At 42.4% G+C, this 24912-nt stretch overlaps 2 protein-coding genes across 50 annotated transcripts in view; both read left to right on the plus strand.

Annotated features, from left to right (window-relative positions):
* Positions 1-5107: 5107 nt before the first annotated feature.
* Positions 5108-9834, plus strand: LOC307223566 (myosin light chain kinase, smooth muscle-like; the record flags this gene model as incomplete). Its single annotated transcript, XM_079989696.1, has 5 exons — positions 5108-5201; positions 7404-7558; positions 7658-7787; positions 7877-8033; positions 9135-9834. The coding sequence occupies 5 exons, from the start codon at positions 5108-5110 to the stop codon at positions 9214-9216; spliced, it is 618 nt and encodes a 205-aa protein (XP_079845822.1). The 3' UTR covers positions 9217-9834.
* Positions 9835-16034: 6200 nt separating this feature from the next.
* Positions 16035-24912, plus strand: part of TTN (titin) — a 300685-nt gene continuing 291807 nt past the window's right edge. For all 49 annotated transcript variants that reach the window (XM_079974390.1, XM_079974400.1, XM_079974409.1 and 46 more), the window contains exons 1-2: positions 16035-16243; positions 18622-18725. In XM_079974390.1, the coding sequence (XP_079830516.1) occupies positions 18635-18725 (91 nt within the window). In that variant the 5' untranslated portion in view covers positions 16035-16243; positions 18622-18634. The remainder of the gene's footprint in view (positions 16244-18621; positions 18726-24912) is intronic.

The following is a 24912-nucleotide window of genomic DNA, read 5'->3' on the forward strand; positions in this document are numbered from 1 at the left end:
TCACAATGCCAATAAAAACAAATAACTATATAAATAAAGGGCCTACCCGTGAGATACTGACGTAAAAACCCTGTACAAACACTATGCAATAGAATAAGAGTGGCCAGCAATTTTTAAAGCAAAAGGCAAGAGCAGTCTGGGCAGAGATGTCACTGTAATACATGTTTGAAATATACTATTATAAGGCTTGATTCAGGGCAATGAGGCTGGTGAGTTTAAAAAAGTCCCTGTAATTCCCTGGTCAACCAGGGAGTGCAGTTATATAGCTATTCAGTTACATAGTTACATACTACCAAGCAAAAATAATATCCCAGCCGATCCTCTGTAACCAGCAAAATCTATTTTATTAAAATGGATGTGTTACCAAGCTTCGGGGAGAGGAGTAGAAAAACCATAGCTTCCGTGTTTCTCTGAAATAATATTCAAAATTATGAAGCTGTCTCGACTTCCTAACATGGCTCTAAGCATGTTGCCCTGTTTCTTAGCCAGGAGAACCTTTGGGTGCTACTGCTTAGTACAGGGTAAATGATATTTTTTAATTTTACACCTTAAACAGGCTATCTAGTTGAAAATACTGTCCAGTAAATCTTTGGAAACTTGAAGTTAGGTGGTATTAGAGAAGTATTCAAATATTTGGTATTCAAATGCTATTCTAGGCTGTGTAAACAGAAGTATAGTGTCTTGATCAAGGGAAATCACAGTACCACGATTTTTTGCCTTGGTCAGACTAAAACGGAGTGAATTGACACACCAGGGGTGGGGATGCTATAAATAAGTCAGAAATTAAATCGTTATAACAACAACAAAACCACTATGGAAAATCACATATCATTTTTTAATACTCCCCAGCGCCATCCGGTGTTGTATGTTTATCCGGTGTTGTATGTTGGCCGAAATATTGGGAAATAATAGAAAAAATTGGAGACAAATGGAGGTTGCAGAGCATGGAGAAATTAAAGAATAAGGTGCAAGATTGGTTACATTACGCTCAAATTCAAGAGTTTTTTAATATATATATAAAAAATTTTATTAGGTTTTCACATTTTATACACACACACAACAAAAACAAAAACAAAAACAAAACATATATAATTTCATACTCTTACTTTCTTTACCCTCTTTCCTTGACTTCCCCCCACCCCCTCTTCATACATCCCAATTCCAATAATTAATTCAGCAAGTTCTTATCTCTCATCTTTAACATATTATTATTATTTTTAAAACTTAACTCTTTTTACTTGTCCACATTTAACTTATCCAATTCTCTTATAAACATTAAATCTTTTTTCTAAGGTCGACCTAATTTCCCTCCCACGAATTTCTCCCTTTATATTTTAATTAATTATATGTCATAATGGCCAAATACAAAAATCATAAAATTTTGAAATTCTGTTCTCCCCTCCCTCCCTACCCCGGTTTCCATCCCTTATGTCCACAGAAACAGTTCCTAGCCCGGATTCCTCACATCCGAGGCCTTCAAGTCTCTGTCAGTCTCTCTCCGCCGATTTTGTTGGTAACCCTTTTTGTTGGTCCTCAGGTCTCGAAGGAGTTCAGTCGCAGTCACACCAAGTTTTCTTCCATCCAAAATACTTAAAAGCAGTTGCTGCAAAAGGTCAGCTGATCTCCCATACTCAAAGAGGAAGTCCCAATCATATTTCTTTATTCTTTTAAATTCCAGAATTCCAGGTACTCCAGGGACTTCCTCCTTCATCTTTCTCATCTTTCGCAGATTTGTAATCCGAAGATCTTCTTCTTTATTTCCTGACAATATAGGCTTCTGATTGGTATTTTCCTTTTCCACTCCTTCTTTCCTCTCCACCTGTTCTAAAAATGTCTCTTCTGGTTCAGCTGCAGATTTCTTATTAGTCAAATCCTTTATGCATTCAGCAGAGTTGTTTGTTTTAGAATTCAAGGTCATAAGTTCTTTGTTCATAGCCGTACTCTGCTCTTGCAGGATTCCCACGAGAAAAAACATTTTTTCTATCTCTGCCAGTAATTTTCCCTCTGCAGCCATTGTAATGTCTCTAGTTCCCCCTAGGGGGATTCCAATTACTTGATAGTCCTTTTCCAACAGTCCGTTACTTATTGTTTATAGCTACGTTGTTTCCAACCACCTCAGTTCAAATGCAACACTTTTAATTCAGAGAGTTTTTAAGTAACAAAGTTCTTAACTTTAACCGCCCGTTTGACAGCTCCCAAATTCAAGAGGTTTTTATATTGGATAAAAAGATAGGATTCCAGGTGGAGAAGTCGAAATTAGAAACAGAACTGTTGGAACCAAAGACTAAGGTACTTTCGAGAATGTATAACTTGCTGCTTAAATGGAACACACAGGATGAGACTGCTAAATCAGCCATGATAAAATGGGCTCAGGATATTGGGTATAACATTATGTTTGAGGACTGGGAAAGGTTATGGACCACCGGAATAAAATTCACGGCATGTAGGTGAATAAAATTCACGCAGGTGGTGCTGTGGGTTATAGCCTCAGTGCCTAGGACTTGCCGATCGAAAGGTCGGCGGTTCGAATCCCTGCGGCGGGGTGTGCTCCTGCTGCTCGGTCCCAGCGCCTGCCAACCTAGCAGTTCGAAAGCACCTCCGGGTGCAAGTAGATAAATAGGGACCGCTTACCAGCGGGAAGGTAAACGGCGTTTCCGTGTGCGGCTCTGGCTTGCCAGAGCAGCGATGTCACGCTGGCCACGTGACCCGGAAGTGTCTCCGGACAGCGCTGGCCCCTGGCCTCTTAAGTGAGATGGGCGCACAACCCCAGAGTCTGTCAAGACTGGCCCGTATGGGCAGGGGTACCTTTACCTTTACCTTTAATGCCTTGAAGGAGAATATTATGAAAATGATATATAGGTGGTACATGACCCCAGTCAAGCTTGCAAAAATATATCACCTGTCTGATAATAAATGTTGGAAATGTAGAGAGGCTGAGGGGACATTCTTTCACCTCTGGTGGACATGCCCAAAAGTGAGGGTCTTCTGGGAAATGATCTATAATGAACTAAAAAAGGTATTTAAATATACCTTTGTTAAGAAACCGGAGGCCTTCCTCTTGGGCATTGTCGGCCAGAAAGTGTCAAAGAAGGACAGAAGTTTCTTTATGTATGCGACAACAGCAGCAAGAATACTTATTGCAAAGTATTGGAAGACACAAGACTTGCCCACACTGGAAGAGTGGCAGACGCAATTGATGGATTATATGGAATTGGCTGAAATGACTGGCAGAATCCGAGACTTAGGAGAAGAAACAACAGAAGAGGACTGGAAGAAGTTTAAGGACTATTTACAAAAACAATATAAGTTGTATGAATGTTAAGTATCTGCACGATTTAGAAAATCTCAGTTCCAGCAAATAGATTTTGTAAAATAGAAAATTAAGTTATAAGTAAGAAAAGGTCGAAATTTAAGGCAACAATATGTTTAAATTTAAGGTATGAGTAAATGATAAAAATTATCTTAAATTTAGAAGTATAATATTTGGAAAGTACAAAATAAGGTATGAAACAAGGTAATAATTTGCTGATATTTTTAATATAAATAATGCAGGGTAAAGGAGATGTGAGGAAGTCCAGTTAGTTATATATAAAAAAATTGTATTGAATGGTTGGTTTTTTTCTTTTTCTTTTTTCTTTTTTATTTCCTTTTTTCTATATGGTTTTTTGGTGTATTTGTTCTGGCTTTTTTGTGTACTATTTTTTGGTGAAGGGATCTTGTATGAAAATTTAATAAAATATTTAAAAACAAAACAAAACAAAACAAAACAAAACACTATTTTTTTCCTAATGTAGCTGAGTCTCTGGAATCACGTGAGGAATAGTTGAATTGGGTGTGTTTAGCCTGGAAAAGGGGACGCAGGTGGCGCTGTGGGTTAAAGCCTCAGCGCCTAGGGCTTGCCGATCGAAAGGTCGGCGGTTCGAATCCCTGCGGCGGGGTGCGCTCCCGCTGCTCGGTCCCAGCGCCTGCCAACCTAGCAGTTCGAAAGCACCTCCGGGTGCAAGTAGATAAATAGGGACCGCTTACCAGCGGGAAGGTAAACGGCGTTTCCGTGTGCGGCTCTGGCTCGCCAGAGCAGCGATGTCACGCTGGCCACGTGACCCGGAAGTGTCTCCGGACAGCGCTGGCCCCTGGCCTCTTAAGTGAGATGGGCGCACAACCCCAGAGTCTGTCAAGACTGGCCCGTACGGGCAGGGGTACCTTTACCTTTACCTTAGCCTGGAAAAGAGGAGACCGAGAGGAGATATTATAGACATCTTCAAATATATTAAGGGCTGTCATATGTAGGATGGAGCAAGCTTGTTTTCTCTTGCTCCGGAGGGTAGGACTCGAACCAGTGACTTCAAGCTACAATAAACGAGATTCCAACTTAACATGAGGAAGAGCTTTCTGAAGGTAGGAGCTGTTCAACTCCCTTGGAATGTGGTGGACTCTCCTTCCCTGGTTTCTAAGCAAAGGTTGAATGGCCATCTGTAGTGGATGTTTTAGTCGAGATTCCTGCGTTGCAGGGTGCTAGATTAGAATGATGACCCTCAGGGTCCCTTTCCAACTCTACATCTCTATGATTTCATGAACTTGTGGGTGCAGAGCTTTATGGGAAGTAAGCTTCCATGTTAAGCACTGCCAAAGGGGGGATGTGAGAGGGGCTCCTTTGAACCCTCTGCTGATTTCTTCTTGTGACATAGATTTGGCAGCATTAGGGTGGTCCCTGGTTCATACAAGCCATGTGTCTGAGCTACAGGGGACCTCTAACAGTGAGTCCCTCAAAGACCAAATCAAGTAAAGAAATTAAATAAGCTATGGCAATTTCAATTTTAAAAAAATGAAAGCAGGCTCCTTTCTTTCTTGCCCCCCCCCCCCGGAATGCTTATCACATTATGCTTTCTGGACATGATGATTACTCTGTATAATGTTCATGTGTGTAAACAAGTGCAAAGACATTTTGGGGAATGCAAATTGCTACTTTAAAAGCTTCCGGGAACTGGTGTGTGGCCAATAGATTTTGTGACTTAGCCTCCCACTTTGAACGGCTGGTCATCATGGCACATCGCAAACTACTTTCAAAATTCTCTTCGTTTTGAAAGCTCTTAGGCATGTAGTATAGGGCATGGCTGACAGAAAAATCTCAAGTGTGACAGAACTAGGAATCTGGTTCTTTGGATCCTATCCACTGCTTGAATTTGTATTATCAACAAGTGCAAGTAGGCAGATTTGTGCAGTTTGAAACTACTTCGGCATACTAGACCCCATAGTGAGCAGTCACCTGTTTTGCAGTCGTTCTTACTGGATTACTGCCAACAAGTCAGAGTTGCTCTTTCTTCGGACAACTTTGAAATCCAGATGCGTGCTAAAGTGGCATGAGCAAATAACGGATAACTATTTCCCAGCTATACCCCCACTCAAATAGGAAGTACAGAGTCCTCATGATATGATTTTTAAAACACTATTTATAAGCCTCTTAATCAACAAAATCCTCAAAGTGGTGAACATGAAACCATATACAGTGGAACCTCGGTTCTCGAACGTCTCCGTTGACGAACGTTTCTGAACCCGAATGCTGAAAATGCTTCCGTTTTTGAACACACCTCAGAAGTCAAACAGTCTTCCGGAATGTATTATGTTTGAAAACCGAAGTTCAATTGTACAGTAAAACATGCCAATAAAATAAAACTTTAAAAACACATTGACATAAGAATGTGTCAGTATGTAAGTGATATCCAGATATATATCATCATATTGTAAAATTACTTGTCTGGATAGGATTGCTTAAACTGTAGACCTGAAGGAGCGTCTTCACCCCCATCATTCAGCCCGGACACTGAGGTCCAGCTCCGATGGCCTTCTGGTGTCTCCCTCACTGCGAGAAGTGAGGTTACAGGGAATCAGGCAGAGGGCCTTCTCAGCAGTGGCGCCCACCCTGTGGAATGCCCTCCCATCAGATGTCAAGGGGATAAAGAACTACACAACTTTTAGAAGACACTTGAAGGCAACCCTGTATCGGGAAATTTTTTAAATATTTGATGTTATATTATGCTTTTATATGTGTTTGAACCTGCCCAGAGTGGCTCAGGCAACCCAGCCAAATGGGTGGGGTATAAATAATAAATAAATTATTATTAATAATTTATTATTAATAATTATTATTGCAGCACACTGAAAACAATACAGCAAATATTCTGCCTAATAATGTCTGCCTAATAATAATATGTCATTCAAACAATAATTTTACATGCTACGTACAAACATAGTGGCATAGGACCCAACTCCTAGGGGCAGTGGGGGCTTTAGCCCCCACAATAAAATATTTGAGGGGGCTGGGCCCCCACAAAGGTGAAGGGCATTGCCATTCAAATGGTGTGTGTGCACCATGTCATGTGATCAATTATGCATGGTGGGGCTTCCCTTGGCCCCCACAATGTTTTATTCAAGTTGGCACCCCTGCATAGGGGTGATTGACAGCCATCATTCTAAGTTGCGCAACACATGAAGCTTTCCTCTTTCAACCCTACATTCTGTTTCTGCCAGTCTGCTTCAAGCTACTAGCAAAGCTTTGACGCTGATCTCTTTTGAGGCCTCTGCCCCCTTGCACTCGGCTGTTTGTCATCCCAAATGATCCAAATGATACAGAAGGAATACATAGCTTGGGTAACTAAAAGATACAGATTTATTTTTTTATTATGCCATAAATCATCAAGCAGAGGGCATTTTATTTCTCCATAGCCTCACTGCCTGTATACACAGCACTGCAGGAAGGCAGCAAAAAGGGGGCTGAATTTTCCTGGTGTGTATTCTTAACATGTTAAGAGACCAAATGCAGGAGTTGGTTAGCAGGGGAATAGCACAGAAGGGATTTCTCTCCTCCCTGCCTGCCCCCACTTTATTTATTTTTCATTTTTCTTGCACGTCCCCAAACACATGGCAGATCACAGTTGCTATACCAAGTGTGCTGCTGGCTATTAACACCCCTCCCACCCACTACACAAATATGCTTACTTACCTCCAACAATTTACATCCTGTACACAGTATGAAAGCCCACTACAGTGGTACCTTGGGTTACAAACACCTCAGGTTACAAACACTTCGGGTTACAGACTCCATTAACCCGGACGTTGTACCTCAGGTTAAGAACTTTACCTCAGGATGAGAACAGAAATGGCGCAGCGGTGGCGCAGCGGCAGCAAAAGGCCCCATTAGCTAAAGTGGTACCTCAGGTTAAGAATGGATCTCCGGAACGAATTAAGTTCGCAACCAGAGGTACTACTGTATACCACGACACCCAAAGGGAGCTAATTCAACCATTAAGGAATCTTTGCTGTGGGAAGTCATTTACTTCAATCTCAGCAGCAGCATTTTGCCTTTTTTAAAAAAGCAATATACCCCTTCTCTTCTTTTCTTTTCCTAGTACAAGGAGTGCAGCCAAGCTTCATTAAAAAATTTAGACATGCTACTCTTCAAGAAGGAGATGATTTAAACCTGCACTGTACAATATCTGGAAGACCGAGGCCAAATGTCATTTGGACAAAAGATGGCATCAGGGTGGCAGCCAGAGGAACGAGTGTATGTCACAGTGTTTTGTAAATGCTCCTTTGGGAAGAACATCGCATGTCTGGCTTCACACAGCTAATCTCCCTCTATCTGTATTTCATTGTTTTGCAGATTGAGAAATTAGGGGACACCTATTACCTTTTAAAAAGAAATGCGGTCCTTGCTGACTCTGGGAAATATCTCTGCATTGCCACTAATGAAGTCGGGGAGGCCTCTTGCTCAGCTTTCGTAAGAGTAATGGGTAACTTGGCACACATTATTGGGTCACGTTAGTATAATAAATGAAGACCTTGCTCCCAACTCTGGCTTGACATCCCCATTTTGTTTCAGAGCAGAATAAAAATGTTCCTAGTGCAACTGAGACTAAATCAAAGCAGGAGAGCCGCTATTCATCAGGAAAAGTGAAGGCTGATGCACCTGAAGCATTGCAAGGTCAGGATTCGCGTTGCTTGAGAGGTCAAAGGCAAACTAAAAACTGTTCCGTGAGGTAACTTCAATTTATGTTTTCTTACCTTGTAAAGTCCTGCGGCAGCTGTTTGAGCATTTCATTTACAGAGATTTCATACCGCTCTCTCCTTTTAGCACTGTACTATTTTGAACAATCAAAGGAAATGCCACACAAAAAGGAGCCAAAGGGGTGTGTGCAGTGTCTTGCGTGCTGTGCGCACCCCAGTTGTCCCAAACTATTCCACGCACACTAACACGTCCCCTTGAAAAGCTACACCTAAAGGCAGAGGGTCCCTTTTAAGTACTGGAGCAAAGGACTGTAGGTGAAAATGGAAACCAGCCGTTCCCTCATGGGCTTGCACATAAGTGCCTCAGCCCTCTTCAGATCCCAACAATTATTTCCTAACAAAATTTTTGAATGTGTGTGTGCACGCTAAGGTTATCTCAGAAATCAAGATGGGCAATGGGGATACATATAGCCTTTGACCCCCTCCGGCAGCAGGGAGAAACACTGAGAATTGTGTTGGTGTCATTTAATGAATCGGGTTTCTGGTCAATAAGAACATGTGGGTTTTCAAGCACTGTTTCAGATTTTGCCTCTGACCAACTCAAAACTTTTCACTAAGGCAGCCAGCTAACTTAGCATTTGTGAAAATCTAGTCATGTGATTCTCCCACCAGCAGTTTGAAATGGTTTACCACGTACTTTCACAGCACTTTGGAGAAGTGGCTATTTGGTGATTATTAACATTCACAAAGCACCAATAATACTAGCTGATAAAGTTTGGCGTAGTTTTTTCTTTGTATGGAACATGGCTGGAATGCCCCACATAGAGGAAGTGATAATCAGCACTTAGTGTCTAAAAATAGTGGTGTCGGGGCTTAAACCTGCCTGCGAACTATGCCATGTGTCCTGAAAAACCTCCTATTTAATCCAAGAATGTGGAGACAGACTGAAGTTGCCCAGTGGTGGCACTTTTAAATATGACTTCATGCATTCCAGAACCACAGCCCTGTTGTTCAAAGAGTGGTTGACCTCTAGTGAGCCTGGAAACAACTTAAGCCCTGGTGGTAATGGTTGGTTGTGATCTCCAGCTATCCTGGTTGCACTAGAAAACTGGACTTCCTTCTTTTGACTACAGAAAAACCATACAGCTGTCCTTTAATCACCACCCCAAAGTTCCATCAAGACTGCAAGCAGAAGAGTTGGAAGATGTAGCCTGAGTCATTCAAGCAACAAACATTAATGGAGAAATACAGTACGAGATGTTAGTTTCAGAACCACGAGGATATTCAGAAATGGCCTCCCCAGCAAGCTCTTCATAATGTTTCCCAAAATGGTTTTAGAATTATCACACAGCAGGTGGCACAGATTGTGTGGTCATCTCTTGTGTTCAGTATACCCAGAAGTTTTATTTTACGTGATCGTAAAGACTTTTGATCATCATCAACTCCTGTGAACCTTTCTTTGGGCCCAGTGAGGGCATATTCAAAGTTTTTAAATTTATTACTTTCTCTATCCAAAAGGTTCAGGTTGGAGTTGCACTACGTGATCACATTATTGTCTACAGTAAGTCGACAACTTATGCAGTGATTAAGTTCCAGGGATCGAACTCAAAGCCCAAATTGTGTTTGGTCAAAACCAATTGGCTGGCAGGATTGGCAAACTCATTCCCCCCGCCCCCGAACATGCTCCCCTTTTTAAATTTTTTGTCATATGCATAAAGCTGAATGCACACAAGTTAAATGTGTTTAATGCTGCAGGCTTACTGTGTTCATCCATCAACTTTAAAGACAGTTTCATAGCAGAGAGGAAATTGGGCTGGCCCAATTGTATCCACCCAGGTACAGTGGTGCCCCGCAAGACGAATGCGTCGCAAGACGAAAAACTCGCTAGACGAAAGGGTTTTCCGTTTTTCGAGGTGCTTCACAAGACGAATTTCCCTATGGGCTTGCTTCGCAAGACAAAAAGTCTTGCGGATTTGCTTCCTTTTTCGTAAAACCGTTAATACCCGGGCAATCCGCGCTCCGCAAGACGAAAAAATCGCAAGACGAAGCGACTCGCGGAACGAATTAATTTGGTCTTGCAAGGCACCACTGTAGTTTTCCTGGGACAGCAGTGTTTTCAGACCACCAGTGAAACCGTCTGCACTCCAAAGGTACACAAGCAGTATCCCTTACAACAGGGGTAGGGATCCTCAGGCCTTGGGGACAAATGTTTATTTTATGAACTAAATTTCTATGTCACCCTTCATCCATAGATCTCAGAGCAGTTCACAGCATAAAAATACAAGATAAATGTGGCCCTCCAGGTCCTTGGAACAGCCCCCCCCCCCAGTCTTGCTCCACATCCTCCTCAAGTGTTTTTGCCCAGCTGGAATATGTCCTTGAACTCTGATCTTGCCTCTTAGTTACCTGGGTGGAGGATAGAGAGGGATGTGTGAGGGTGTGTAGAAACTAGTCTGGTGTACAAAGATAAATTTTATTTCTCCACCCAATTTTCATAGGAAAAAGTCAAATGGGGGGGGGGAGTGCTTTACTTTTGTTTTGAGTGGACAGTTAGCAATGTGGCCAGACTTGGAAGCTATACCAAAATGAAAGCTGGCTTACCCACTATTATTCAAAACACACCAGACTGGCACATCAGAGCAATTAACTCAAAGCATCTCTCTGACAACGGAGTCCCTATCCTGCTCTTTATATTGAGCTTTTTAAAAGAAATGTCAGCGATGCTCAAGATGAAACACACGAGTGACACACACACACAAAATGGCACCTCTATAATGAGTTCTCCCCCCTTTACTTTATAATGCACTCATCATTATGTTGGGAGTTTCCTCACCCCTGTTACTGGCTGCCAGGGTGGTGAAATTCACAACACAATAGTATCAGATCCTTGCTTAAATGTGGCTGTATATCACTGGGATGACTTTGTCATGCAGGTGTACGCAATTTGAAGCTTCACAATTTGAAGGCTGTTACCCTTATCACAGGGACGCGGGTGGCGCTGTGGGTTAAACCACAGAGCCTAGGATTTGCCAATCAGAAGGTTGGCTGTTCAAATCCCTGTGATGGGGTGAGCTCCCGTTGCTCGGTCCCTGCTCCTGCCAACCTAGCAGTTCAAAAGCACGTCAAAGTGCAAGTAGATAAATAGGGACTGCTCTGGCGGGAAGGTAAACAGCATTTCCGTGTGCCAGAAGCGGCTTAGTCATGCTGGCCACATGACCCGGAAGCTGTCTGCAGACAAACACCGGCTCCCTCGGCCTATAGAGCGAGATGAGCATGCAACCCCAGAGTCGGTCACGACTGGACCTAATGGTCAGGGGTCCCTTTACCTTTACCTTTACCTTTACCTTTACCTTTACCTTTACCTTTACCCTTATCACATGGTAATATATGATAAGACCATGTTTGTTATATATTATATAGAGAGATGATTTTAAAGAAAATAATTCAGTGTAAAAGTAAACAAGTACGAAACAAGTTACAAAATATAAAGCAAGGACAAAGATGGTTACAAATAAATCATATACTGTTGCATGCAGCTTCCAGGCTGCCATGTTGCTCCCTTCCGACCCTTCTCACAAATGAGAATAAGGGGAAGGCAGGGGATGACCACGCTGACTAACTTCCATTAACTCAAAAAGCTGCAAACTTATTCTGTATACTTTCCCCCCCTAGCAATTTTCACTTTCGTGTGTGTTTCTCCAATAAGAAAATGTGCCACAATATATGATCCCATTTTTTCTGTTTTAAGGAGGTTAGAGGTATTGGAAATTGCCACTCAAAAGTGCACATCAGCTGAGCTCTCTGATTTTTAGGTGTGAGATGGGATGCATTGGAGAGGCCCTGCACCTTTGGGTTTGTTTATGACTTCTTCTGTCTTAGCCCAGAGTAAAGAGTTTCACTCATCTGTCACAAAAGTTGTGGACTATGTTCTTGTTTGCTTCGTTTAGCTTATCACACATTTCCTCCTCACAGCAAAAGCACAAAAGTGAAATCTGTCTACATAACCCATTATAATTATATTATATCCAACCACATAGCAAGAACTAAAACTTAACAAATGTAACTTGTCCATAAGAAATAAATATTTTGCTTGAAAATGTTAGTGTAAAGTTCATTTATTTTTTCCCTCTTACATTTTGTGAACACATCAGAATGTGAATATGTGCATATACACAACATCTGGGAAGACACATCCCTCTCCTTATCTTTCAAAAGTACTGATTTGTTGAAAAAGCAGCAAACAAAAATGAAACGTCAGTTTCTAGACGTAATGCATATTCATTCAGACAACACCCACAATTCATGCTTTGACAATAAATCATATGTTACACTGTAGCCATTCTGTAATAAACCATGTGGTTAATGATGACTGTTCATTATAGATGAAAGTAATTTATTTGTAAATCACTGGGAACGCAAAAAAAACAACCCGATTACTAGACTACAGGTTTTTAAATTTCATCTTTCTCACACACATATATTCTGCTATTCCCTCCGTGTGGAGAATTAAAACCAAGTAGAGAAGAATGTCTGAAAAGGGCTATAGTTATAGGGCGTGAAGCTGACCCTTGGAAGAGCTTTTGAATTACTTGTGCCTTGTCATTGTGGTTGGTATCAGTACTTCATATACTCTAGTGCTCTAGTCAGCGACTAATTTTAGTAGCTGCCATATTTTAAATTGGGCCTGGGCTGAAGGCCTAGCAAGATTGGCTTCAGCTGCCTACAGCTGACACAAGCCGACACACAACCACAGGGGAGGCTTAAACTTCATCTCCTTAGTAGAAACAACCACAGAAGTTCTGACACAGTTTTGATGCTCTGTTTTTTTGGCTTGAATAGCCGAGGGAATAGCTGTTGTACATAACGGTCTAGGCAAAAGTCTGTAGAATTTGGGAACAAGACAAAAAGTCCCCTGGGGTCTGAACTGAACCCTCAGGCCATGAGCTACTTATTGTAATCCTACTGCTGCCTTGGGGAAAAGTAAGATCCTATGCGGACACCGTTGAGTTGAGGTGATGGCCATAGATCAAACCTGCCCTGGTTGTCAAAGAAGGCGAGAGTACAGGTAATTTTAATCCTAAATATATAACTATATAGGGCACTATTCTACATTTTTGCAAAAGTGTAAGGACTAACACCACAAGGGAAACACACAAGTGAACACTGTCCCCCAATATGATACAGAGGCTTGCGGGGAAATCTGAGAACAGATTTATGGGGTGCGGGTGGGGTAAGAAGAAGGGGAGATGATTCAGTTGCACAAGGAGAAATCCTTCCACTAATGCTTTGTTGTAGTCTTGTTGCTAAGCAACAATGTGCCAAGCTCACCAGAGTGGGAGGCCAGCCAATCAGAAGAGTCTCCAAGGTGTACTTACTTCAGATATTGGAGTCAGATCCAGTGCTAGATCCAGTGATAACCGGGCATGGCAATATTTGAGAAGCCATTTTGAGACACGTAGCGAAAATAAAACGCTTCTCTCGTTTCCCCAGTCTTAAGTTTAGTTTTCCACATTTCCATATCAGTTTGTATTTTTTAAATTCATCGGTATTTTCATGTGAATTTCTACTAAGACACATATTTATACTGCAAACTACACTGTGATCCTTGCATGATGAGCAGTATATAAATTTAATAAATAGAACAATTTTTTATTTTTTTTTTGTAAAGCAGTTTTCCTTAATTTTTGTATGTTATGGTCACTAAGCAACTTTATGCACACTTTAGCTGAGTATATGCATTTTGGTTTACGTTACAAAAGAACACCACTGCAAAATTTGGAAAAGTGCAAATTTCAAAAAGGTATCTGTGTTCTGGTTCATCTATTGTTCCAAAAAGTGGGTGCGTTTAAATGTGAACTGAGTGGAATTTCTCTTCCATCCCTAGATGAAAAGCTGGCTATATATTTCATAAATAAATGAATTAATATTTCCTCTAAAAATGGTTCAGTCTTTAAGAAGACATTCAAGAGGGAGCTTGCTAAAAATTGTTACTTTCCAGATTTTAACTACTACCCTAATAACATGGCTGTTTCCCCTGGTAATATGGATTAACACTTCGGCAATGATTTAGTGTTTTGTCCACATAATGAAACTTTAATCATGAAGCTAAGTTTCCAGCATTGCATCCAGGGCATCATAAACTTCCTAGACAAGTTGTGTTCACCATCCATCTTCGAGAGCTGGGCCGTGTCCAACCTTTGTCACAGTTCATCGTGAAACCTTGAGTAAACCACTATTTTCAGCCTCAGTTCCCTATCCAACAAATGGGAGTAAAGGTGACCTATCTCTCATAATCATGATGGAGACAACCCCACTTTTCAAATTAAAATGTTCCTTAAGTGGTATTCAACTAAATTTTACTCAGAGTATACCCATTGAAATTAATGAACACCAATGAGCAGATTTTGGTGGGCCAAAGCAGGGTCAGCCCACCAATGAGGCCAAGTGAGGTGACTGCCTCAGATGGCAAGATCCACAGGTGCAGCAGATCCCAATGTCAATCTTCCTTCCCCTAGTGTTCCTGATGTAGATCTTCACTCACCCCTTCTTCCCTTGCAGGGAGGGGAGCACCATTTTGGGGTTCGCCTCAGGTGCCAAAATGTCTTGGGCCGGCCCTTATCCAGAGGGTTGCATGGGGAAGGCAAGATTGGTACCAAAACCCACCTCCTTTCCCCCATGGAAGCCTTACTGCATCCAAGGCCCTTCCATGAACAGAAGGGCACCACGGTTGCAGTCAACATCTTATCTCTGCTTTCATTTTCTGAGAAGCGGGGAGGTGGACTGCAAAACACCACCCCTCTTGAACATTCTGCTGTTTGCAGCACAGTTTTTATTCCTCTTTGCTAGGTCCAACCTCTGATCTCTGATCAAGGGTTATCTCCAATTTATATGAAATAAACAAATGCTTTTGTTTGCATCGGAACATGCTTCGTTTAAGTCATCCTAGAAGCAATTTGGGATGCAGGTGGTGCTGTGGTCTAAACCACTGAGCCTCTTGGGCTTGCCAATCAAAAAGTTGGCAGTTCGAATCTCCACGACGGGGTGAGCTCCCATTGCTCTGTCCCAGCTCCTGCCAACCTAGCAGTTCGAAAGCAGACCAGAGCAAGAAGATAAATAGGTACCGCTCCAGCGGGAAGGTAAGTGGTGTTTCCATGCGCTCTGGTTTCCCTCACGGTGTTCCATTGCGCCAGAAGCTGTTCAGTCATGCTGGTGACATGACCCAGAAAGCTGTCTGTGGACAAACGCTGGCTCCCTCGGCCTGAAAGCGAGATGAGTGCCGCACCCCATAGTCGCCTTTGACTAGACTTAACTGTCCAGGGGTCCTTTACCTTAATTTTTTTTAGAAGCAATGCCTTAACTTCCTGAGATTCCTGCACTGCAGGGGGTTGGACTGGATGACCCTTAGGGTCCCTTCCAACTCTTCAATTATATGATTCTATGAACTTTCTTCAGAAGTGCTAATCACTCTGACATGTAAAGGCTTTATTAAGTCAAAATAATATATTCTTCCAGTATAATAAGTCCACCTGGTATGCAACCAGCTTACTTATTTGACCTGGAGATAGACAGTTGAATTTGCCCTTTTTTTGTTCGCAAGGAGGCAAATGGATGGTTTGGCTGGACTGGGACTAGAAGAGCCCATTACTTAGTTGACTCTTTATCACAATTAGCTAATAACATCTCTATTAACACACCCACCCACATGACCCCATTTCTTTACTCTCCCACTTTTTTAAAAAAAAAGATACCTAAGGCATGAACGCCTTAGTAGCATCAGATACAATCCCAGTCCCCCACACAACTATACTTTCTGGGGGAAAAACCTGGTTGCTTGTTCCTCAGCATGGCCTCTCTTTCTAGTGCCAAAATTAGCATTGTCAATCAGGCAAACAGGTGGCCCATTGCATTAAGCGGACATACACCCCTTTTTGCTGGGGAAGCCAATCAGAAGTGGCACCGAGGTGACAGAGGCAGACTTGTCAGCAGATCTGGGGTATAAAAAGCTAAACAACCATGTTAGCACTTCTGAGCAGTCGTGCATTCCCAGCCTCGCCTCGGGTGTAGGGATTGCAGGGAAAAGCAAAACTACACCGTCTCAACCGTGTAGTTTTGTTTTTTTCGGCTAGAGGCTCAACCATTCTCATGTTGGGATTGTTTAAAATCATACTCTGGATAAGGACGTCGTTTAAGGAACTTACGTTTGGGCGTAGCCCACCCAATTTAGGCACTCTTGTGCAATCAGGTGAGTGGCATGCCTGGGTTGACTGAGCTGTGTTTTCTATGTCAAGTAAAGCCCTGGTACAAAATGCATGTACCTAGGAGTGTCTAGTAGCTTGAACTAAGGGGTGAGGGTGGGGGAAAAGCATGAAGTCCTACATGATTCTTTTAAACCAGAATGCAGAAGTATAGATATCTTGGCAAATGAATTTTAGGTCTTTGTAATAGTTGGCTAATATGTCTTTAAATGTGCTTGAGTGTGAAAAGCTATTTCATATATATGTGTGTGTATATATATGTGTGTGTGTGTGTGTGTGTGTGTGTGTGTATATATATATATATATATATATATATATATATGCCTATTAAAATGTCTGGTTAACTTTTAATGCTTCCAGGGAGTGCTCAAGGTTATATTACTTGCAGATAAACGGAGATGCTCCCAGAATAGCTCTGATAAAATGCACATGGCATCGGCTAGTCGCTGATGACTTTTTAAGGGAATCAGCTGCTGGGGTATCCGTTACACTGCAGATCTGGACCACTTGCCTGCTGTCAGTCAAACCTGAGGTGGTTATTTTTGGAATGTGACATTTCACAGGCATACTTTCGAAATACTAATGATACAAAAGTCATATAAGATTACCGTTTGGATAAACAGCAATTTCCCCCGCTACATTAAGGTAGAGAAGAAAACAAATTGGGGACTGAAACACCTATGCTATGGAATTAAGTCGCCTTAAGTAGTCTTTGCTTTCTTTCCTTTTAGCTCAGTTCTTTCTGCTTCAGATAATGTGAGGAACCCAACTTGGAAAATGACGTTGTAAAGTCATCTAAATATTCTCAATTTAAGACTAAGCGTTGCAACGAATTCATGTAAAGGAATTCACTTGTTAGAAATCTGGAAGTTTCAACTACGGTATTTAAGAAGAAAGGGGGCCATATACACAAAAAGGCAGCATGTTCATAATGCTATTATGAAGCTTTCTATTATTATCTCAATGGAATTCTGCTGTCTGAACTTACAGGCATAGGAGTTTTTAAGATAACTGAGATAAATAGGCTTCCCATATGCCACTAGTAAAATCTCTGGTACCTCAGTTTGTAGTTTTGTGGGAATTCATTAAAGATATCAGAATACTGATCCTGCCTCTTTTATGACAAATCCAGCAGGCAAATAAATACAGAGGGATATTATAGGTCCTGCATACTGAGCTGAATTATTACATGGCTATATGCTTTTTTTTATGTGGTTTGCCAGAAAGTGAGGACATTGTGTTTTACCAACAAATGTTTTAGGGGTGGGGTGGGGTGGGGTCAGATTTTGCACCTTCCTGCAGTTGTTCAAACCATCAGTGTCAGTTATCTTATAGCCTAGCTCACATTTCACAGGGCTCCTCACTCTCTAACCTAGATTCAACTGTGCCGCTTGTATGTTTTACAAGTACATTTTTTCTTCTGCTTCCCCCAACCTCTCCCCACAGAGTACATCTTTTGTATTAAAGGAAACTATCAAGCATTCTAAGGAGGTTCTTTTTAAAGACTTCTAAATTTCCACATAGACTGAAGATTTCCAGTATACTTTAATGGTCACTCATTTAAAGGCACGTGGAATGGGGAAATGATACTAGCACTTTAGGGCAGTTTTTTGATTTTGAATAAAATCATTTCCTCCCACCCTCCACCCCTCCATTTTCTCTTCTGGTTTGAGAAGGGTTTAAGGCAGAGCTTTCCAAACGGTGAATCGCAACATGTTTGTGTGTCGGCTGCAGTGTGTAGGTGTGTCGCGTGAACGCTCCCTGAGCTCATTCCGGAGCTGGAAAGGGCTTAGTTTAACCTCCAGTTTGCTAGTAAAGCCGGATTACTGTGTTGCAAAATGATGCATGTCTGAAAAGGGGGTCACCAACATGAAAAGCTAGGGAGGCTCTGGCTTAAGGAGTGCAGCAAATGTCAGATAATAAAGCAATAGCAGCATGAGATAGGAGGCTCTTAAGCAGCGCGCTCATTTCCATTTGGCAATATGGACTGTCCTTCCTTGGAGGTTTTTAAGCAGAGGTTGGATGGCTGTCTGTCATGGATGCTTTAACTGAGATTCCTGCATTGCAGGGGGCTGGACTAGATGACCCCCCAGTGTCCCTTGCAACTCCATGATTCTATATGCAGCTCCCTTTAAGCCATTTGCAACAAGGTCACTGACTGTGCTAATCAGAGCTGTAGATAGTCGGGATAATTACAATGCATCAACCTCCATAAAATGCTGCTATTAGGGTGCAACTCAGTCAAGAATGTCATAGGGAAGTGTAGGGCAAAGAGTTTCATGTCAGCTGGTTGTGCTTTCTATGCTCAGGACTTCAGAAGGATCGACGTCTCACATACGCTTTTTATTTCCCTCTTTCTTTTCAGAGTGCCTTTAAAGATGTCAACCAAAGCGCCGACGTTCACGCAGCCGTTACAAAGTGTTGTGGCACTGGAGGGTAGTGCCGCAACCTTTGAGGCTCACATTAGTGGTAAGGCTTTTATCTCACAATCGTGGATTCCCTTTTCTTTTGCTGGTTTCTCCAAACACCATGGTCAAGGGGAACAGTGTTTCTCCTATGTATCAGATCATCTGACGTGGGGGGTGGGCTTTCTTATACCTCCTCTGTTTCCATCCCACACTGGTCCCCTGCCTGCTTGCACCGGGGTGATGGCAGTGACTGACTGCACTAGTGGTGGTCCACTGAGGGAGGATCAGATGAGGGGTTTGATTATTAGGATTATCATCATCATCAACATCAGGGTATTAGGTGTCTTCATGGGGGTTTAGCTCCCCCTATGGCGCAAAGGCATAAAACGTCAAAGGCAACGTTGGTTCTTCCTCCACTGACACCACATGATTCCATAAGAACATCATGAGAGCCTGGTGTATCAGGCCAAAGGCCCATCTAGTCCAGTATCCTGTTTTCACAGTGGCCAACCAGATGCCTGTGGAAAAACCCTCAGACAGGGCCCAAACACAAGAGTACACCTGGTTCCTGCAGCTTCCAGAAACTGATGTTCAGAAGCATTACTGCCTCCACCGATAGAGGCAGATACCAGTCCTCCTTGAGTATCCTTTTTTCCTATCCTGAGGAAAACTTCAGCTCTAAGCTGAAATGGGGGAAATGGACTGCTTCAGGGAAGACTTTTCCTGTCAGTTGGTAGAGTGAGAAATATAGTTGTCAATGTACAGCAAGGCTTTAGTCTGACCATTCACATTCCTGTGCGGACTACTTTGCATAATTTATTTACCACGTAAAGGTTTCTCACACACCATGCATTTAAAGGACTCTTATACCTCTTTAACAGTTAGGGGGTGCTGAGAGGTGGGGGGGTTGGGTGGGGGGTTTAATTCGACAGTATATACTATATACAGTCAAGGTGCACAACTGTGGAATACTTCAGTTGATTAAGTCCCTTCCTTCTCTGTGAGTTACAGTTTAGCAGATATAGAACCAGTTCACATCATGGTAAACTGGTACTACATAGTAAATAATGAACCCCAAACCTGCCTAAAGAATGTTCTTTCAATCCTCCCTGCTTGCACTGGGAGGACACAAACCATGATCCTTGGCATATGGATACATCCAAGCCAGTGTTTGTGGTTTGTTTCTCATTCTGAGAAAGTGCAGTTGCTTAGCCAAAAGCAAATTTTGGCAAGAGATCATGGTTTACTAGAGTGAAAACATAGAATAGTAGAGGTGAAAAGGAGTCAAACCATGATCTCTGGTTTGGATGTAATGGTAAGCCAAGATTCATGGTTTGTTGCCTCTGCACAGTAGCGAGGGAGAATGAAGCATAAAGAGGAAGGCACAATCATGATAAATATCTATGGGTAACAAGCCATGGCACTAGGCCATTCTGGAGGAGAGAATAATTGGGGTCTGCATCTTTACTCAGAGTGGCTGTCCAGGAAAAGTACTTGCTGACTAGAGTGGGTGGTGGTGGTGATGATGCAGCTGCCACAGGCTGAAATTGCTGGCAATGGGATGAATCGGCAGTAAGCTGGTTTTAGAACGTAGAAGGAGAGCCCCACTGGATCACACCAAAGGCTGGAGTTCCATGACTGAATCCCTTAAATCTTAAGCTTCCACGAAGTCATGCTCCAAAGTGGCCCAAATTCATCCAAGTCTCTGTCCACAAAGCCAGATTTCACGATGGCAGGTCCTGTTTTAGATGTGCTGCAAGCATTGCCAGGCCAAATGAGATCATGGTGCAGCTTATAGCAGCCCACATGTTTTAAAGTTAAGGGCCATATTACTGGAACTGAACACGATGTGGAAATACCCCATGACTCAGAATACATACCTTAGGTAGATCATAGGCCACACATTGGGCATAGGCAACATAATATATATTTATTCCTGTGCATGGCCAGGATACATGAGCCACAGTATAATAGCAGAACCAGCCTAAGATACATGAGCAGCCTTGCCAGGACTTGGTTCTGTGCTGCTGGAAGTTTTCCCCCATAGCCCCTCCTGCAAAGTCCCATCTGTGTGGCTTCATTTCCCCCTATGCCCCCATCCTTGCTTACTCTAATTCCTTCTTCTGAGCTAGAAACCATATATTTTGCAGTGTGAGCCAGGGCAAGGCAGGCAATCCTTCCTGGGACCATTGATTTGTGCATTCGCCTGTGGGAATCTATATTGCCTAACACTTACTTGAAAGTAAATTCTATTGCCTTTATACCCAAAGGCTAAGCTTGAAGTGTTGGTGGCGACAGTCTCATGAGTTTAAACATGGAACTGCTTCGATCTCTCACACACAAAAGGAAAGGAGCATTTTAAACAAAAGGGGCATAGAGGGATGCTTACCTCTCTGCAGCCCCTCTGCCCAAACACCTTTTCTCTCTGCTGAGGTCACTTCTAGTATCAGAACTCAGCCATGGTGGGTGTGGTGATCTCTTGGTCACAGAAGCTGCACTCAGTGCTAGATTTATACACAAGCTCAGTTTAGCTGCAGTTTATGACCTCTGGTTATAAGGGGCCCCTATATATAAAAAGAAATGGGTGGGATTCAGCTAAACTGTTGCATGCATGGAACCATGTTCCTATTCTTTCCCAGCAATCCCTAAATCAGAAATGAAAGGTTAGGAGGAAGTTCCATTGTGCAAGTGGATCTTGTTCCTCAAAGCACATTGCCCACTTAGTACCATATTCCACCAATTCTGCTCATTAAATGTAAAGGCATTTCATATACAACAAACAGGCCTATTGCAAGACATGCCATACATCCTAGTTAAATTGTTGGTTTTCAGTTGCATTCTCGCCTATGCACCAGTATATATGCATGCACAGATATTTATGATCTCTGTTGTCCTTTCTGTTAGAATGATACATTTTGTGTGTGCGTGTGATGGTCTGGGTCCTCTTAAACCTGACATAGTTTAGGACCTCAGCATGCCTTAATCTGGCCTTAGATGCAGTGAGGTATATCATAACGGGGGGCGGAGGGCTTCTCAACTGAGCTCCTCTTTTGCTGTCCGAGTTAAAGTAGGGTTTGCCTGGCTAAAATAGACCTTGAAGGGTGATAATTCTTGTGAGAGGTCTGTGGGAGATGTGAGAGTATGAAAGCTACTGGTGTTTGCATGGCTAGAATGTAGCCTATCATACGTACCTAAGAGTCAAACCAATTGTGTCTCCCATTTTTGCCTCTGACCATGCCCACCATTTGCATGTGGCACCCAGAAGGTTGCAGGTAAGAGAATGTGACTCTTAGTCTGAAAAATGTTCCCCACTCCCCATCTTATGGGTTAAGATTCCTTTTATCCCTCAAATTTATTCCATCTGCCACATTCACTGGATTGCTTAGTATGTCAGTGAGACCAGAGCATGGTGGCACAGGCTGGGAGTATTTTCCTAGGCTCTCTGTATCACAGGGCGAGCTAGTTTTCTGAAACCGTTTCTCTTTTGCTTGTGTCTCCAATCCAGTCCTTTGCACAAAGTAATCTTATTGTTAACACTAACTCACATTGCAAGGTGTTGTAAATCCCTCCTTCCCCAAAGCCGCTCATCAATTTGTTTTTTTTTTTTTTTAAATATTTTTATTAAATTTTCACATTTTATAAAGACAAACATACACACACAAAGACAAAGACAACACGTATAAAAATTTCATAACCTTACTTTCCTAACCCCAGTTCTTGACCTCCCCCCATCCCCCCTTCATACATCCTAATTCAGTTACATTAACTCAGCAAATTCAAATCTCTCATCCATTGCGTATTATTACTATATCTATATATATATGTTTTTTTTTGTTTTTTTTTTAAAAAAACCATTTACTTAGCCAGATTTTACTTATCCAATTTTCTTATAAAACATTAAAGCCTTTCCTAAGGTCGTCTCGAGTTCCTTCCACGAATTTCCCTTTAATCTTAAAAATAGGTCATAATAATCAAACACAAAAGTCATAAAGATTTAAAAACAAATTCTCCTTCCCCCCCCCCCAGCCCCGGTTTCTGTCCCTTCCAAATGTCCCCCCATCCATAACAACAGTTTTTAGCCTGGGTTCCTCACATCTGAGGCCTTTAAGTCCTTGTCAGTCTCTCTTTGCCGATCTTGTTGGTAACCCTCCTCATTGGTCCTCAGGTTTCGGGGAAATTTCAGCTCAGTCTCATCAGAATTTCTTCCATCCAAAGTACTTGACACTAGCTGCTGCAGAAGATCAACCAGTCCATACTCAAATAGGAAGCCCCAGTCGTATTTCTTATTTCTTTTAAAATCAGGTATTCCAGATGTTCCAGGGGCTTCCTCCCTCCTCTTTCGCATCTTTCGCAGATTTGTAGTCCAAGGGTCTTCTTCTTTGTATTCTAACAATGTAGGCTTGTGGTTGGTAGTCTCCATCTGTACTAGCCCTTGCTCGCTCTCCCCCTGTTCCAAAGTTATCTCTTCTGATTCAGCTGCAGACTTTTCCACAGTCAAATCCATTGTACCTTCAGCAGAGTCATTTATTTTAGAGTTCAAGGTTATGAGTTGTTTACTCATGACCGTAGTCTGCTCCTCCAGTTTTCCCACCAAAAAAAACATTCTTTCTAGCTCTGCCTGTAGTTTTCCATCTGCAGCCATTGCAATGTTTCAATGTTTCCCCTAGGGGGATTCTAGTTACTTAGTAATCTTTTCCAATAGTCCTTTACTTTGTTATTTCCCTACTTTGTCTCCAACCACTTTAGTTCGAATGTAACAAATTAAGTCCAAAAAGTGTTAAATAATAGAGTTTTTCACTTTCGCTGCCCGTTTGACAGCTCCTTTGACAGCTGTCAAACTCCTCGTTCCTTGTTCTCCAGCTCACATAAAAGGACACCCCCGGGTCTGGGGGGGTTCAAAAAAGACAAACTTCTAAAAAATCACTCTTACTCTCCAGCACACATCTTCTTCTGTCAAATTCATGCAAATCTTATCTTTTACAGAACACCAAGGAAAGAACTCTCCACCTTAGTTCTCCGATCTTTGCTTTAAATTTTCTGTAGGCAGGGGGGTGCGGACTTCCCTTTAGCACATCCCCCGATCGTGCCGAATTCAAGGATAAGCTTTTTAAAGTCCAAATTCCAATCTACTCACGGATTAATTAGAGTCCGAATTTCAGGGAAGAAAGTCAGCGGTCTCCGGCCATGGCTCGCGGCTTCGCTCCACTGCAGTAGCGGTCTACTCACAGCACCACGCCACTCCCCGTACCCTCTCCGCAGCCTTTAAAAAGGCTCTTCGTGGGTCGGGGGGGCGCTTTAGGTGCCCGCCGAGTCACCAGGTCCGCAGGCTTCCACGCCTGCGGTTTCTAAGGGTCCCCGCGTCGCCGTCGCGGTGAGACCCGTTTGCAATGGAGCCGATTCCCTCCGGAGCTCGGAGGGAATCCGCCATTACTCGGATCGCGCTAACCCGGAAGCCCAAGCCGCTCATCAATTTGGACAGGGCTGACAGTGATTCAGGATTTGGGTTTCGAATGCACTAAAATCTGTGAGCAATTTTTATCTCTTGAAATCTGAGCCCCTAAATCACCAAAGAAGGATAACTTCGCACTTGCAATTCTTTCCCTCTTCTCAATAATCAGGCATTTAAAATTTAGTCTTTCTCTACCTATGATAATGCAAAATCGGACTACATATCTATATTTACAGGTCAAATATTAAAGTTAGGTTGTAAACTGTATATTAATGTCAGCAAATCGGGGCTTTCCCTCCAAATTATCGCAAAATACAATCTTTCAGACTACAACATAAAACTGTTACTTTATTTATATTATACATCACATTTCTAAGTGACCGTAGCACTTTTACATGCATCCACTCAGTAAGTCTTGCAAAAATTATGTGATGTAGGGCCAGCACAAAACATTTTACCGCCTGAGGCAAAGGACAAAATGGTGTTCCATCTCCGCACCATTCCATATATAGAAGCCAATTGCGCTGGCCAGTTGAATCTTACTTCAGTACTGTTAGCAGGATAGGGACTCTAACCCTCCGCTGCTCCTGAGGACAGCAGCTTATACAGCAGGACAGGCCATATAGTACATGTATAGTTTATGTCCTCCAACAACGGAGAATGGTTGATGGTGCTCAGAAGGTTTCCTTACTCTGGCTAACAATAGGGCTGGCCTTAGCCAGAACAAGTATCCCTTCATTACAGGTGGGAAGCTAAAGTTGACTGTTGCTTCCTTAAGATTACCTAGTATGTTCACAGA

This window comes from Podarcis cretensis (assembly GCF_951804945.1).
Source record: "Podarcis cretensis genome assembly, chromosome: 1".
Taxonomy (NCBI): Eukaryota; Metazoa; Chordata; class Lepidosauria; order Squamata; family Lacertidae; genus Podarcis; species Podarcis cretensis.